General features: G+C 37.5%; 1 protein-coding gene across 1 annotated transcript in view; it reads left to right on the forward strand.

Annotated features, from left to right (window-relative positions):
* Positions 1–11936, forward strand: part of plxnb1a (plexin b1a) — an 80166-nt gene extending 68230 nt beyond the window's left edge. The window contains exons 19-38 of the mRNA XM_081387273.1: positions 76–255; positions 1293–1494; positions 1593–1835; positions 1939–2115; positions 2207–2355; positions 3196–3296; positions 3454–3671; positions 3791–3969; positions 4122–4188; positions 4673–4819; positions 5008–5173; positions 5326–5429; positions 5540–5624; positions 6558–6730; positions 6820–6980; positions 7065–7212; positions 7313–7377; positions 7471–7546; positions 8285–8359; positions 9695–11936. Coding sequence (XP_081243399.1) covers positions 76–255; positions 1293–1494; positions 1593–1835; positions 1939–2115; positions 2207–2355; positions 3196–3296; positions 3454–3671; positions 3791–3969; positions 4122–4188; positions 4673–4819; positions 5008–5173; positions 5326–5429; positions 5540–5624; positions 6558–6730; positions 6820–6980; positions 7065–7212; positions 7313–7377; positions 7471–7546; positions 8285–8359; positions 9695–9799 — 2821 coding nt within the window. The 3' untranslated portion in view covers positions 9800–11936. The remainder of the gene's footprint in view (positions 1–75; positions 256–1292; positions 1495–1592; positions 1836–1938; positions 2116–2206; positions 2356–3195; positions 3297–3453; positions 3672–3790; positions 3970–4121; positions 4189–4672; positions 4820–5007; positions 5174–5325; positions 5430–5539; positions 5625–6557; positions 6731–6819; positions 6981–7064; positions 7213–7312; positions 7378–7470; positions 7547–8284; positions 8360–9694) is intronic.
* The last annotated feature ends 820 nt before the right edge of the window (positions 11937–12756 follow it).

Consider the following 12756-nt stretch of genomic DNA (forward strand, 5'->3'; position numbering starts at 1 on the left):
GATTTATTCCTGTTTAAACTTGGTAACAATACATTAGGTTGATCAGAGTTTTAATACAGTCTGTGGTCCTAACAGTTCTCCCGAGCAGTACAACAACGAACATGTTGAATGTGTGACTGGAGGGAGTAACAGAACCGGAGAGAGTGAGGTTAAAGTGCGGTTTGGTAGAGCTCAGCGCCATCTACAGGAAAAGATGTATCATTACACTCCAGACCCCAATGTGACCCATGCTGCTCCCTCCAAAAGCTTCCTCAGGTAAGGAATTTGATATTTTTACAACTTTCTTAATTATTTTTTTATTTATTTTTTCATTTTTAATCAAATTTGCAAAAGTTATTTAGACTCGTTTTTGAGAAAATATATTGTCTATTTTTCATTAATGAATTAAAGAAAATGTAGTCAAATTTACTATAACATGCTATTTTGCCAATGGAGAAAAACATTTTCAAGTCTTTTACAATTCAATAAAGTAAATATATCTTGTTTTAAGGATTTTATTTACAATTTTATTGTTTTCCATTTTCCAATCTGCTTGTCCTACACTCTTAAAAATAAAGGTTCCAGAAGGGTGTTTTCGCAACAATGACATAGAACTACTTTTAGTTCCTTAAAGAACTTTTCAGTGAACAGTTCTTAAAAGAACCATGTTTTTCTTAGTGTGAAGGACATATTAATATTCCAAAGAACCCCTTTTCCACTGTGAAGAACCGCTTGTGCGACTAAAAGTTTCCATGCATGTTAAAGGTTCTTCATGGAATCATAAATGCGAATAAATGTTATTTTTAAGACGGTATGAGAGCTGGAGCATATTTTATTTGATTTAAATAAAAACGTTTCAAAAGCTTCCCATTTAAAGAGTGATATATTTACTACTCTAAAATACTTGTGCTTTTTTATTTAGATTTTTATTTTTTATGTTTATAAAGTTAAATAAGAAATTAAGACTTTATTTATAATTAAGTATTTATGTCATTTATGTAAATGTATGCTGTAATGTAATCATATATTTATTTATCTGTCAAATGTCAGATGGACTGGGCTGTTCTCAAAATTAAAGTTTTTTTTTTTTTTAAAGCTCATATTAAAAACCCTCTATTGTAATTTACAGAAAGGTTGTAGGTGGATATTATGGTTATTTTAGACATGCACACCAATTAACAAGTGAATGTTATTTTTTTCCATCAGTGATTTTGAAATAAAAAAAAGTGTTGCTATTATTATTATTATTATTATTATTATTATTAGTCTGCATACATGATACCCAAGTCATTTATCATCTGTGTTTTTGTAAGCGGGGGCCGTATCATTCGAGTGTCTGGCCAGCATCTGGACGTGGTTCAGGAGCCACGTATCCTCGTGACCCTGACCCCTCTGGAGAAGAAGAGGAAGAGGAGGAGGAGTGCGGATCCTCTCAGAAGGGAGCGTCGAATCGTCCCAGAGCCGAACTGTCCTGAAGATAGCCTCTGTGTCGTCAAACAGGTAGAGTTCACACAAGTGAGTCTGCGCTTGTGCCTTCTATCACCAATCCGACCAGCATTCACCGGTCAGTTGTTAAAATACAGTCTTGTTTCTTCATGTCCTGTTCTGATCAGGTGGAGGAGCGGTGCACAGTGAACAGCTCGACTCTGATCCTGTGTCTCACTCCGGAGGTGGGACCCGAGGCCCTGCAAGCTTCCGTCAGTGTGCGTTTCCTCCTGGATAACCTCCACTTTGAGTTCGAGGCGGTCAGCGGCATCCCCTTCAGTTATGAGCCGAATCCGGTCCTTCACACCCTCAATCAACACGACCCCAGCAAACCCTTCCGCCACAAACCCGGCAGCATCATCTCTGTGGAGGTCAGCCTCTTCTCATCTGTGTGTGAATGTTATTGGTATTTACACACTTGAATGGCCCATGGAGTGCACACAAATGCCACAAATGTCTGAATTTGGATTCTAGGGGGATAATCTGGACCTGGCTATGTCTAAGGAGGAGGTGGCCGCTCTGATTGGTGATGGAGAATGTGCTGTGAAGACTTTAACCAGAAACCACCTGTACTGTGAGCCCCCGACACAGCAGCCGACGGTGGCAGCGTCCAAGAAACGAGAGGCCGCCGAAACGCTTCCAGAGTTCACCGTACGCCAGCTTACATCTGAACCGGTTTGGGTTTTGTGGTTTTTCCCCAGTGATACAGTATGAGAATCTGTTTTTGTGTGTGTTTGTGTAGGTGAGGATGGGGAATCTGAACTTTTCTCTGGGACGGGTGCAGTATGATTCTCAGAGCCCCGCTGCCTTCCCTCTAGAGGCCCAGGTGGGAGTTGGGGTGGGAGCTTCCATCGTGGCACTTATTGTGCTGGTCATCGTGCTCATATACAGGTATCATGCAACACTTACTAATGTTAGACATACAGTAGTGACCAAAACGTGATGCCTGGACTAGGAAAAGTGGCATCTTCACCCTTTGTTCAAAAATTGTAAATAAATGTCTGAAAGATTTTGTTGTGCTTGGAGTCAATTGTTTTATTTGTGATAATGCAATGAAGTTGTGCATACATCATTTTTGACCTGGCTGTCATACAAATAAATTATGAACACATGCAAAAATCAGAGAACCGATTAAAAATTAATGTTTTTTTTTTTTTTTTTGCATAGTAGAATAAAAATCTGTTGCTGTAGTTTGCCTTTTTTATATAATATAATATAATATAATAATATAAAATAATATTAATATTTTGTCAGATAAATACCTTAACCAAGTTTATTGTTTTGTTCTTCCCTCATTTTTAAAATAAAATATTTTCCTCGTATTTTGATGGTTTTATTTAGGGTCATTAAAGACATCAATTTTGGCCTCTACTGTGCAGTGAGATCAAAAAGTGAAAGCTAGCAATATATTATATTATATTATATTATATTATATTATATTATATTATATTATATTATATTATATTATATTATATTATATTATATTATATGAAAACCTACATATATATAATACCTACCTAGATTTCTATCATTACAATAAAGAATATAATATAATTAATAAATATAATTGGAATATAATGAATTAATGGTTTTATATATAATTATAGATTTTATATAATTATGTTCTAGCTGCATGAACTTTGTTTAAATTCTGATGATCATGTTATCCAGCATTATTGTATGGTGTTTTTTTATGTTTGTACTTAATATGTGTCTGTGTGTGTTTAACAGGAGGAAAAGCAAGCAAGCACTAAGAGACTATAAAAAAGTCCAGATCCAACTGGAGAATTTGGAGACGAGTGTCCGAGACCGCTGTAAAAAGGAATTCACAGGTTAGACGCTCCCACACAAACATCAGACTTTGCCTGCATGCTTGAACTCCCTTTTAATCATAACCTCTCTGTGTGTGTGTGTGTGTGTGTGTGTGTGTGTGTGTGTGTGTGTGTGTGTGTGTGTGTGTGTGTGTGTGTGTGTGTGTGTTATGTGCAGATCTGATGACTGAGATGATGGATGTGTCCAGTGATCTCATGGGCTCTGGGATTCCATTCCTGGATTATCGTAAATACTCAGAGAGGATTTTCTTCCCGGGTCACCGGGATTCTCCACTGAGGCGGGATCTTGACGTACCCGCCTGTCGCCGGGCCACGGTGGAGCAGGGCCTGGTTCAGCTCTCTAACCTGCTCAACAGCAAACTGTTCCTCACCAAGGTAGGCTTTCCTTAAACCTGTGAGAGAGAGGGTTATTCAAACAACCCAACTAGATTATATGGACCATTAAGGTTGGCTGTGTCCTCATCTCGTATACGTCACATTACATTTCCCCACAGTTCATTCACACTCTGGAAGCCCAGCGAACCTTCTCTCCGAGGGACAGGGCGTATGTGGCCTCCCTCCTCACGGTGGCACTGCACGGCAAGCTGGAGTATTTCACAGACATCCTAAAAACTCTGCTTAGTCACCTGGTGGAGCAGTACACCACTAAAAACCCCAAACTCATGCTGCGCAGGTCAGTAGTGATGAGGACATTATCATTGAGTCCCTATTACTCTACATTGTGATCACAGAATCCTTGTTAAATCACATGAACAGGATGTAGGTCTTTTAAATGGATGATTATGGCACCTTTAATTCTCAGTGGAAATCTCTCATCTGTTGTAGGACTGAGTCTGTGGTGGAGAAGCTGTTGACAAACTGGATGTCCATTTGCCTTTACACCTTCCTCAGGGTGAGTGATGTTTGGTTTGCTTTGGGTTTGGCTCATAAGAGAAAGAAAGAAATACAAAAAGCTGGAAGAGAGAAGATAAAATAGAGGTAAACATGCCAATGATTGTAATTAAATATGTGCGGATGGACTCGTGGGCAGTGCGCCGACATATAGCGACAGTGCACTTCAGGCGACCCGAGTTCGAGGTTCACTCTGTCTCCCACTTCGCTTCCTGTCTGCTTACTGTACCTGTCATAATAAAGGCAAAAATGACAAAAATAAATCTTTAACAAATTGAACTAGTGCATAGATAAAGTAACTTGGATTGAATAATAATAAAATGAATAACAATGTATGTTTTTTTTAACTGTTGTTACAGACTAGGTAGTTTTGAACAGAAGGTCATCTTTAAGCAAGATAAAATAACTAAAAATGAATATTTCATGTTTCACATCCATGTATTGATGCATTTAGTAAGTATCCATGTTTCTTTGTCCTATGGCAGGATACAGCAGGTGAGGCGTTCTACATGCTGTTCAGAGCCATAAAGCACCAGGTGGATAAAGGCCCAGTGGACGCGGTTTCAGGCAAAGCCAAATACACACTCAACGACAACCGACTGCTGCGGGAAGACGTGGAGTACCGCACTCTGGTGAGACACACACGCTCTCTACACAGAGTTTGAGACAGAAATCAACTGTATATGAAAGTGTCATGCATTATCTAGACTTTTATTCATGTTTTTTCTCAATGGTATACATTCACATATGATGTACAGAATCCCAAAAGAGATTATCCTTTTCCATGAGCAGTAAAACATCTTTCCATGTTGTTCCATAGACTCTGAATGTCCTGGTGACCAACGGAGGTGCTGGTGAGTCTCAGACGGTCCCCACCAAAGTGCTGGATTGTGACACCATCACACAAGTGAAGGAGAAGATTGTGGAGCAGACTTGTAAAGGCATGTCATACACCCAAAGACCCTCCGCAGACTCTGTGCATCTGGGTAAGAGAAATTACTGTATTTATTACTTAAAATACTTAAATTTACTACAAAAATACAATTAAATGAAACAATTTGTATTAAAATATTTATTTAATAATGAATATGTATTTAATATTAATATTAATAAACTCCTGTAATCCTGTGTTTTATAGAGTGGAGGGCGGGAACGGCTGGTCATCTGATCCTGTCAGATCAGGACTTGACGTCAGTGGTTCAGGGGTCCTGGAAACGCCTCAACACTTTACAGCACTACAAGGTCTCTCAAGTTCTTCCTCAATCTAAAGACTTCAATTTGTGGAGTGGTATCTCACATGCTGATTTTTTTTTTTTTTTGAGCCATCCTTGATTTGTAAGTGTTTTCTGCAGGTCCCAGATGGTGCCACAGTAACACTGGTGTCACGACAATCCAAGCAAATCCACCACGACAGCCAAGACTACATACCAGGGGAGAGTGAGTTTCCTTGTTTTTCAGCACAACGTGGAGTTTAGTTTTTTTCACGACTTCCGAAACAACAACACAATTTACCACAAGTTTCGTAAAGGGTAGCAAATAACAAGCGAGCTTTGAAAGAAGAAAATGAGATAAGACGTTCCAAAGCCACGCCTCCTCCAAAACACATGAACATGCACACAGAGTCTTGAGTCGGAGGTATGCAAATACATATGTTGATGGGCAGGTAGGACATCCTATCATTACATTCGGACCGAATGCAATGATTGGATGAAAAGTTTTTGGTCCAGAGACTTCCACAGAAGATATATGTTAAGAAATATATATATTTAAACCATTTTAATTATTGATTGATATTAGGATGTGAAGAGATTTTCAACTAGTATAACAAAAAATGTTTATGAAAAAGTTATTATTAAAAAGTTTGGGGTCAGTGAGAAGAAGAGTAATGTTTGTAGGATGCTAAATTGACCAAAATAACAGTAAGACATCTATGATTTCACAATGTAACATGCTGTTCTTTCGAGCTTTCTATTCATCAAAGAATCCTGAAAAAAAGCAGATTACGGTTTCTGCAAAAATATGAAGCAGGTCAACTGTTTTCAACATTGATAATAATAAGAAATGTTTCTTGAGCAGCAAATCAGCATATTATAATGATTTCTGAAGTAATGGCTGCTGAAATAATTCCATTAAAAAAATATTAAAATAGAAAATAATTGTAATAATATTTCACAATATTACAGTTTCTACTCTATTTTTGATCAAATAAATGCAGCGTTGGTGAGCATTAGAGACTTTTCAAAAACATTGAAAAATCTTACTCTAAATTTTCTGAATGTAACACATAAACCAAACCAAAGTAATTCTAAGAAAAGCATTTGGTCATAGCGCTATTACAGATGTTCTCACATGCTTTCTTTCCTCTCCCAGAGACCCCGATGTTGGATGATGGAGACGAAGGAGGAGTGAAGCAGTGGCACCTGGTGAAGGCGAACGAAGAGGCGGAGCTACCCAAGCACAGACGGGGCAGTCTGAGAGACAAAGAGCGTGAGAGAGCCAAGGCGATCCCAGAGATCTACCTCACACGCCTGCTGTCTGTGAAGGTACCGCACACACACGCCACACAGTCACACTCCACTGGCGATAGGGGCAGACGGAGCACTGCATCACTTCTGCTTACTGTGTGTTTTAGGGGACACTGCAGAAGTTCGTAGACGATCTGTTCACTGTGATTCTGAGCACCAGTCGGCCGGTCCCCATGGCCGTGAAATATTTCTTCGATCTTTTGGATGACCAGGCCACACAGCACAACATTACAGACCCAGAGACAATCCACATATGGAAAACAAACAGGTTGGTAAAAAAAATAATCTTTTTTTAGGATGAGCAAAGAATTATGTGTAATTTGGTCACATCTTGTATTTTGGCTTTCTGTAGCTTGCCGCTAAGATTCTGGATCAATATCCTGAAGAACCCTCAGTTCATCTTCGATGTTCAGGCCTCTGACAATGTAGACGCAGTGCTTTCAGTCATCGCTCAGACCTTCATGGACTCCTGCACTATTGCCGATCACAAACTGGGCAGGGTAAGTGTGAATGAAGCTGGACAAGATGGATTGTGGGAAGACGACGCCAGATAGAAAGACCAGCTTCTAATGAGTTTGGTTTTATGTCTTGTACATACAGGATTCCCCAATCAACAAGCTCCTGTACGCTCGAGACATCCCACGATACAAACAAATGGTGGAGAGGTGATTTTGATGCAATTTAATGCTTAATTCATGTATAATGACATTATTTTGCATAAATGTACTTACACTACTTTGATGATTGTGTTTCATTAGATATTATTCAGATATAAGACAGACCATCCCTGTCAGTGATCAGGAGATGAACTCTTCTCTTGCTGAACTCTCTAGGGTAAGTTTTAAGGGATTTTTTCCTCCGCTGTGATTCTCGGGTTACCATATTTGCCTTTTGTGAGTGTTGTGATCCTCTGTAAAGCTGGGAATGTTTTAAAGGGGATCTATTATGTTTTTGGGCTCTACTAGAATAGGTTTTAATGCTTGAATGGTCAAAAAAGATTTGACATGTTGCAGCACCTCTCTTCCCAGTCTGTCAGTAACGCTCTGTTTAGTTCCTGTCTCTATGAAGTTGCAAAGCACAATGTGCTCTGATTGGTCGGCTGGATCAGTGTGTTGTGATTGGTTAACCGCTTCAAGCGTGTTTAGAAAATGTCATGCCCCTTACCATAACAGCGAGTTTCACCGCACTACTAACTTAAGGCATCCAGGCCTCGCCCTGTTTATTTTGCGTATGCCTTGGGTGGGAATTATTTAAATGCGGATTACTGTGACGTGTACGTTCATGGAAGAAAACTCAGGACTACAATGGACACTAAACAATGTTGAAAATGTAAAAAAGCTACAAATAAGTTTACGTATGAATCCTTAAGTCAGGCACTCCGATTTTATTTCTGTGTAAACATTTTCTGCCATTTTTGAATTCTAAAAAAAAAAACACTATTTTGACTAGTGTATTGATATCTGCTTGAATGCAACGTTCAAACGAAATTTGATAAACATAGAAAAGAATACATTTAAAATGTAAAATCTTGACAGGACTAATCGATGATCATCTGCTATGCTTCCCTTGCAGAACTACTCTAATGAAGTCAATCATCTAGTGGCATTGCATGAATTGTACAAGTATATCAACAAATACTATGATCAGGTGAGACTTTGTCTATTCCTCTCTCTCTCTCTCTCTCTCTCTCTCTCTCTCTCTCTCTCTCTCTCTCTCTCTCTCTCTCTCTCTCTCTCTCTCTCTCTCTCTCTCTCTCTCTCTCTCTCTCTCTCACACACTCTATCTATCTATCTTACTATATATATATATATATATATATATATATATGTAAGGGTTAATGCCCGACGAGGTGTCCATTGTCAGGTATTAATGGACGACGGCGAGGCGTGAACCGTCCGATGCGCAGCGGAGTCCATTAATACCTGACAATGGACACCTCGAAGGGCATTAACCCGCTTATACCATGGTCACTTGCCAAATAACACATTTTTAAAACATTAGTTTATATTTTAATTAGTTTTACAATCGAAATCTAAAGTTTTTACAAACAATAACTTGGTTTCCCTGGTTACGCCTGACGGTTTATTTAGCAACCGGAGATATTTATAGTCCGCTCGATTTATAGTCCGTATAGATACCTTGACTGCCTGTTGCTATGGTTACTCACAGCTGATGTAGCCAGCGCATTTATTTATTCATTTCGAACGGTAAACAGTCAGTTTCACCAGAACTCCTTTACTAGGTGTCCTCTATCACTTTTTAATGGACAACCCTGCAGCCAATCAGAATCGAGTATTCACCCAGACCATGGTATAAAAAAATATATATATATATATACACACACACACACACACACACACACACACACACACATATACATACTATACATATACATACTATATATATATATATATATATATATATATATATATATATATATATATATATATATATATATATATATATATATAGTCGCACTTTAGACCCAATTCTCACTAACAAACTATTAACAATGACTTTTCCCTTAATAAACTCGTAATTACTGCTTATTAATAGTTAGTAAGGTAGTTGTTAAGTTTAGGTATTGGGTAGGATTAAGGGAAGTAGAATTTGGTCATGCAGAATAAGGCATTAATATGTGCTTTATTAGTCACTAGTTAATAGTGAGAATTGGATATATACACATTTTATTTTATATAAAAACAATTTTGCATTAAGTTTTGTGTATGATTGAAAATGTTTGATTATTAAACTGAAATCAGTGTCGCACCCACCGCTCTGCAGATCCTTATGAAAGGATCTCAACATTATGCTTAATTAACATTAGAAATGGACGTTGGTGGGAAAACAATATTACTCTTTTTTTTATACATTGTCTGAAACTACACAGCCAACTTAGAGCTAGCGTAATGATTCAGACGTCAGGAAATAAAAAGATAGCCCATCCTCTTCATGTCTAAAATAATCTTTTTGTCTCTTCAGATCATCACAGCTTTAGAGGAGGACTCCACAGCTCAAAAGATGCAGCTGGGATACAGACTCCAACAGATCGCTGCAGCTGTGGAGAATAAAGTCACTGACCTTTGACCTGTAACCTCGGACAGACACTTGAAAAGACTGTAAAAGAGACAAAGCCAATGACAGAGAGAGACCAGAGACCTTGCCAAAAGGCATGAACTCTTACTTCCTGAAGACTCCAGAGCACTAAGGAGAACAGAGGATATTTGAGATGGATCGTCATGATTAAAGACAGCATTCCCAGATTCAGAGGCGTGAATCTCTCCTCGAGAGTTACACACGTTCACTGTTACTGGTCTGAGTCTTTGTTTCATCCGCGCAGCCGTCACTCGCCAACATGCTCCAGTGCCTGTGAAACTACTGTTTTCAGCGCCGCCTTGCCTGTATTTAAAAAAGAAGAAGTCTTACGTAGACCGACTTACTGTTTGGCGAGTTCTTGAGAAACTGCTAACTCGTGCATTTGGTGTGATGTGCTTAATGTGTCTTAATAAGAGCTCAAAAGGAAAAAAAAAAACGAAGCATGGCTTCTAAGGACAACTAAATAAATTTTTTTTTTACTCCCATAGACCTTTTATTTGTTCCGAATTATTTTTATTTTTTTATGAAAAACACTGGTTTAAGGGACCTCACCCTAACAGGGCCATTTGAGATGTTTTCCTACAGTATTATATACATTAACATGCATGGATACTCACGTGAATTCAGAGATTTTAGGTTGGCACATGCATGTCGCGTGTGCATTTTATTGTCGATTACGTTTGTGTAAATGGAAGGTTAACCCGATTAACACTCTTGATTTAGGTAAAGAGGTTTCATGTAACGTTCACAGTGCTCAGTTGTACATTTGTTCATAGTCATTAAGGTTTGTTTCTTCAGTGTTGATGTGTGCTTTTCGATGTTTTAGGTTGGCTTTCAGTAAAAAAAAAAATGGCGTGCCTGTCCAAAATGTGTATATCTGCGCTGCGGTACATCCCTGCACACTTGGCCGAGATAGTTACTACAGAAGTATTTAATTTATGCTTTTTTTTGTGCAATTATGACCATCCTTTCAAACTTTTGAACAACTATTTTATGGAAGCTTGTTTCTGTCATGGTTTAAAAATTAAAAAAGGTAGGCCTAATTGGGACTTTATTTCTCAGAATTGCGACTCAATATCCCACAATTCTGACTTTATAATTTGCAGTTGGGAGTTTATCTAAAACTTTGAGAAAAAAAAAAGCCGGAACTGTGATAAAACGTACAATTTCAAGATATAAAGTCAGAATTGTGAGAAATAAAGGTGCAATCCTGAGAAATAGATTCGCAGTTGTGAGATATAAACTCGCAGTTCTGTGAAATAGTCGCAATTCTGAGAAAAAAGTCAAAATTGAGACATATAAACTCGCAATCGGATATAATGTTAGAATTTGTGATATAAACTTGCAATTCAGATTTTTTTTTTCTTGCAATTTCAAATTTATATCTCACAATTCTGGCTTTATAACTCCAATTGCAATTTATATTACAATTCTGAGAGAAAAAAAAAAATTAATTACGAGATAAAAAGTCGCAATGACCTTGTTGAAAATGAGCTTCCATAATTTTCAGCTTATTTTTATTGCTTTTGTTACGAATTAATTTCCCAACTGGTGTCTCACTCTCAACGCTTGATTTGTTTTGTCGATCAGATCATGACTAACATTAATTAGCTTTTTTTTACTTTACATTTTCCGAACACTGAATGCACATTTTAAGGTGAACTAAATCCAGCTGCTGCGATAACTGTCGTACAGTGCATTGCGCGCACGTTTTACTTTCTTATTGATTTTAATGTATTTATTTATTTATTTTGTGTTTCGATTGATGTACAGACCAAGTTTGGTGATTATGATCCACCCCCAAATTAAAAATTAACTTTTTTTTTTATATCTCGTAATCTACAGCGATCTGACTGCAATTGTCAAAAAATTGTGTTTGTTCAGATCTCTTCATAAGCATTCATGCAGATATACTGGTCTTACTTTTGCTGTAGTTCACTGTTGTGCTTGGTGTTTTATACGTATGTGTGGCTGTGATACACTATAGATTATCTTGTGAGTCTTGCACAGGATGCGTTGGCCTGTTTGAAGCGACTGTAAATTCTTTCTACCATCTGATGTTCTTTTACCTGTGCATTTGTATTGTAAATAAAATGTTGCTATAACTCATAAAATGTTTCAGAAGTTGTCAGCTGTTTCTGTAACCAACTGTTCAGAAAGTTAAATTTTAAGACAGATTTGTACGTCATTCTAGTTATAAACCCTGTTAATGTCTTTAAGGATATGAATTACAATTTTTAACTGATTCAAAAATGGTGCCATTCAGTAATTATAAATAAGTAATGCTTGAATGAAATTCTTAGACTTCTGGAAAACCGATTTCGACATCACATCCTTCAGTACAGACAGTAAAGGAGGTTTACCTTATAAGGGCTTTCTATGTGTGCTGCTGTCAGCCAGGAAATGTGCATCTGTCTGTTCTAAAACCAGCCTCTGCAGGACCGCAACAGAGAGACTGTGTATATTTATCCTCATACAGTATCTTCAGTCTGTCAGAGAAAAGACCTCGAGAGTGTCTCTTGGTGACAAACATCAAGATTTCTGCTGCCTGTGTGAAAGTGAATAGCTGTAATCTAAATGATTTCTCATTATAATCCATCCATTTATTGACAAATTGTTTTAATCGTGTTGTTAACCTGGAAAAACCTGACATAATGGTCAGGAAAAAATCCTATTGAACCTTTACACAAAATGTTTTTGTTGTTTTTTGAGTATCATTTAATACATCAGACTGTTATGGCTCAGATATGTCAGCTCACACTCGAGGAGGGGAAAAACATTCAAACAATTTTTATTCAGCCCAAATTGAACAAAAATATGCAGTTTGGTGCAAGTTGATATCTGGTAATGTGTATGTATATATATATCAATATAAAAAGTTTTAATCATGTAAATAATTTATAGAAATTTTGTATAGGCTACATGATAAAATATACCCCATGTATAAT

The sequence above is a fragment of the Scardinius erythrophthalmus genome, assembly GCF_964197995.2.
Source record: "Scardinius erythrophthalmus genome assembly, chromosome: 15".
Classification (NCBI taxonomy): domain Eukaryota; kingdom Metazoa; phylum Chordata; class Actinopteri; order Cypriniformes; family Leuciscidae; genus Scardinius; species Scardinius erythrophthalmus.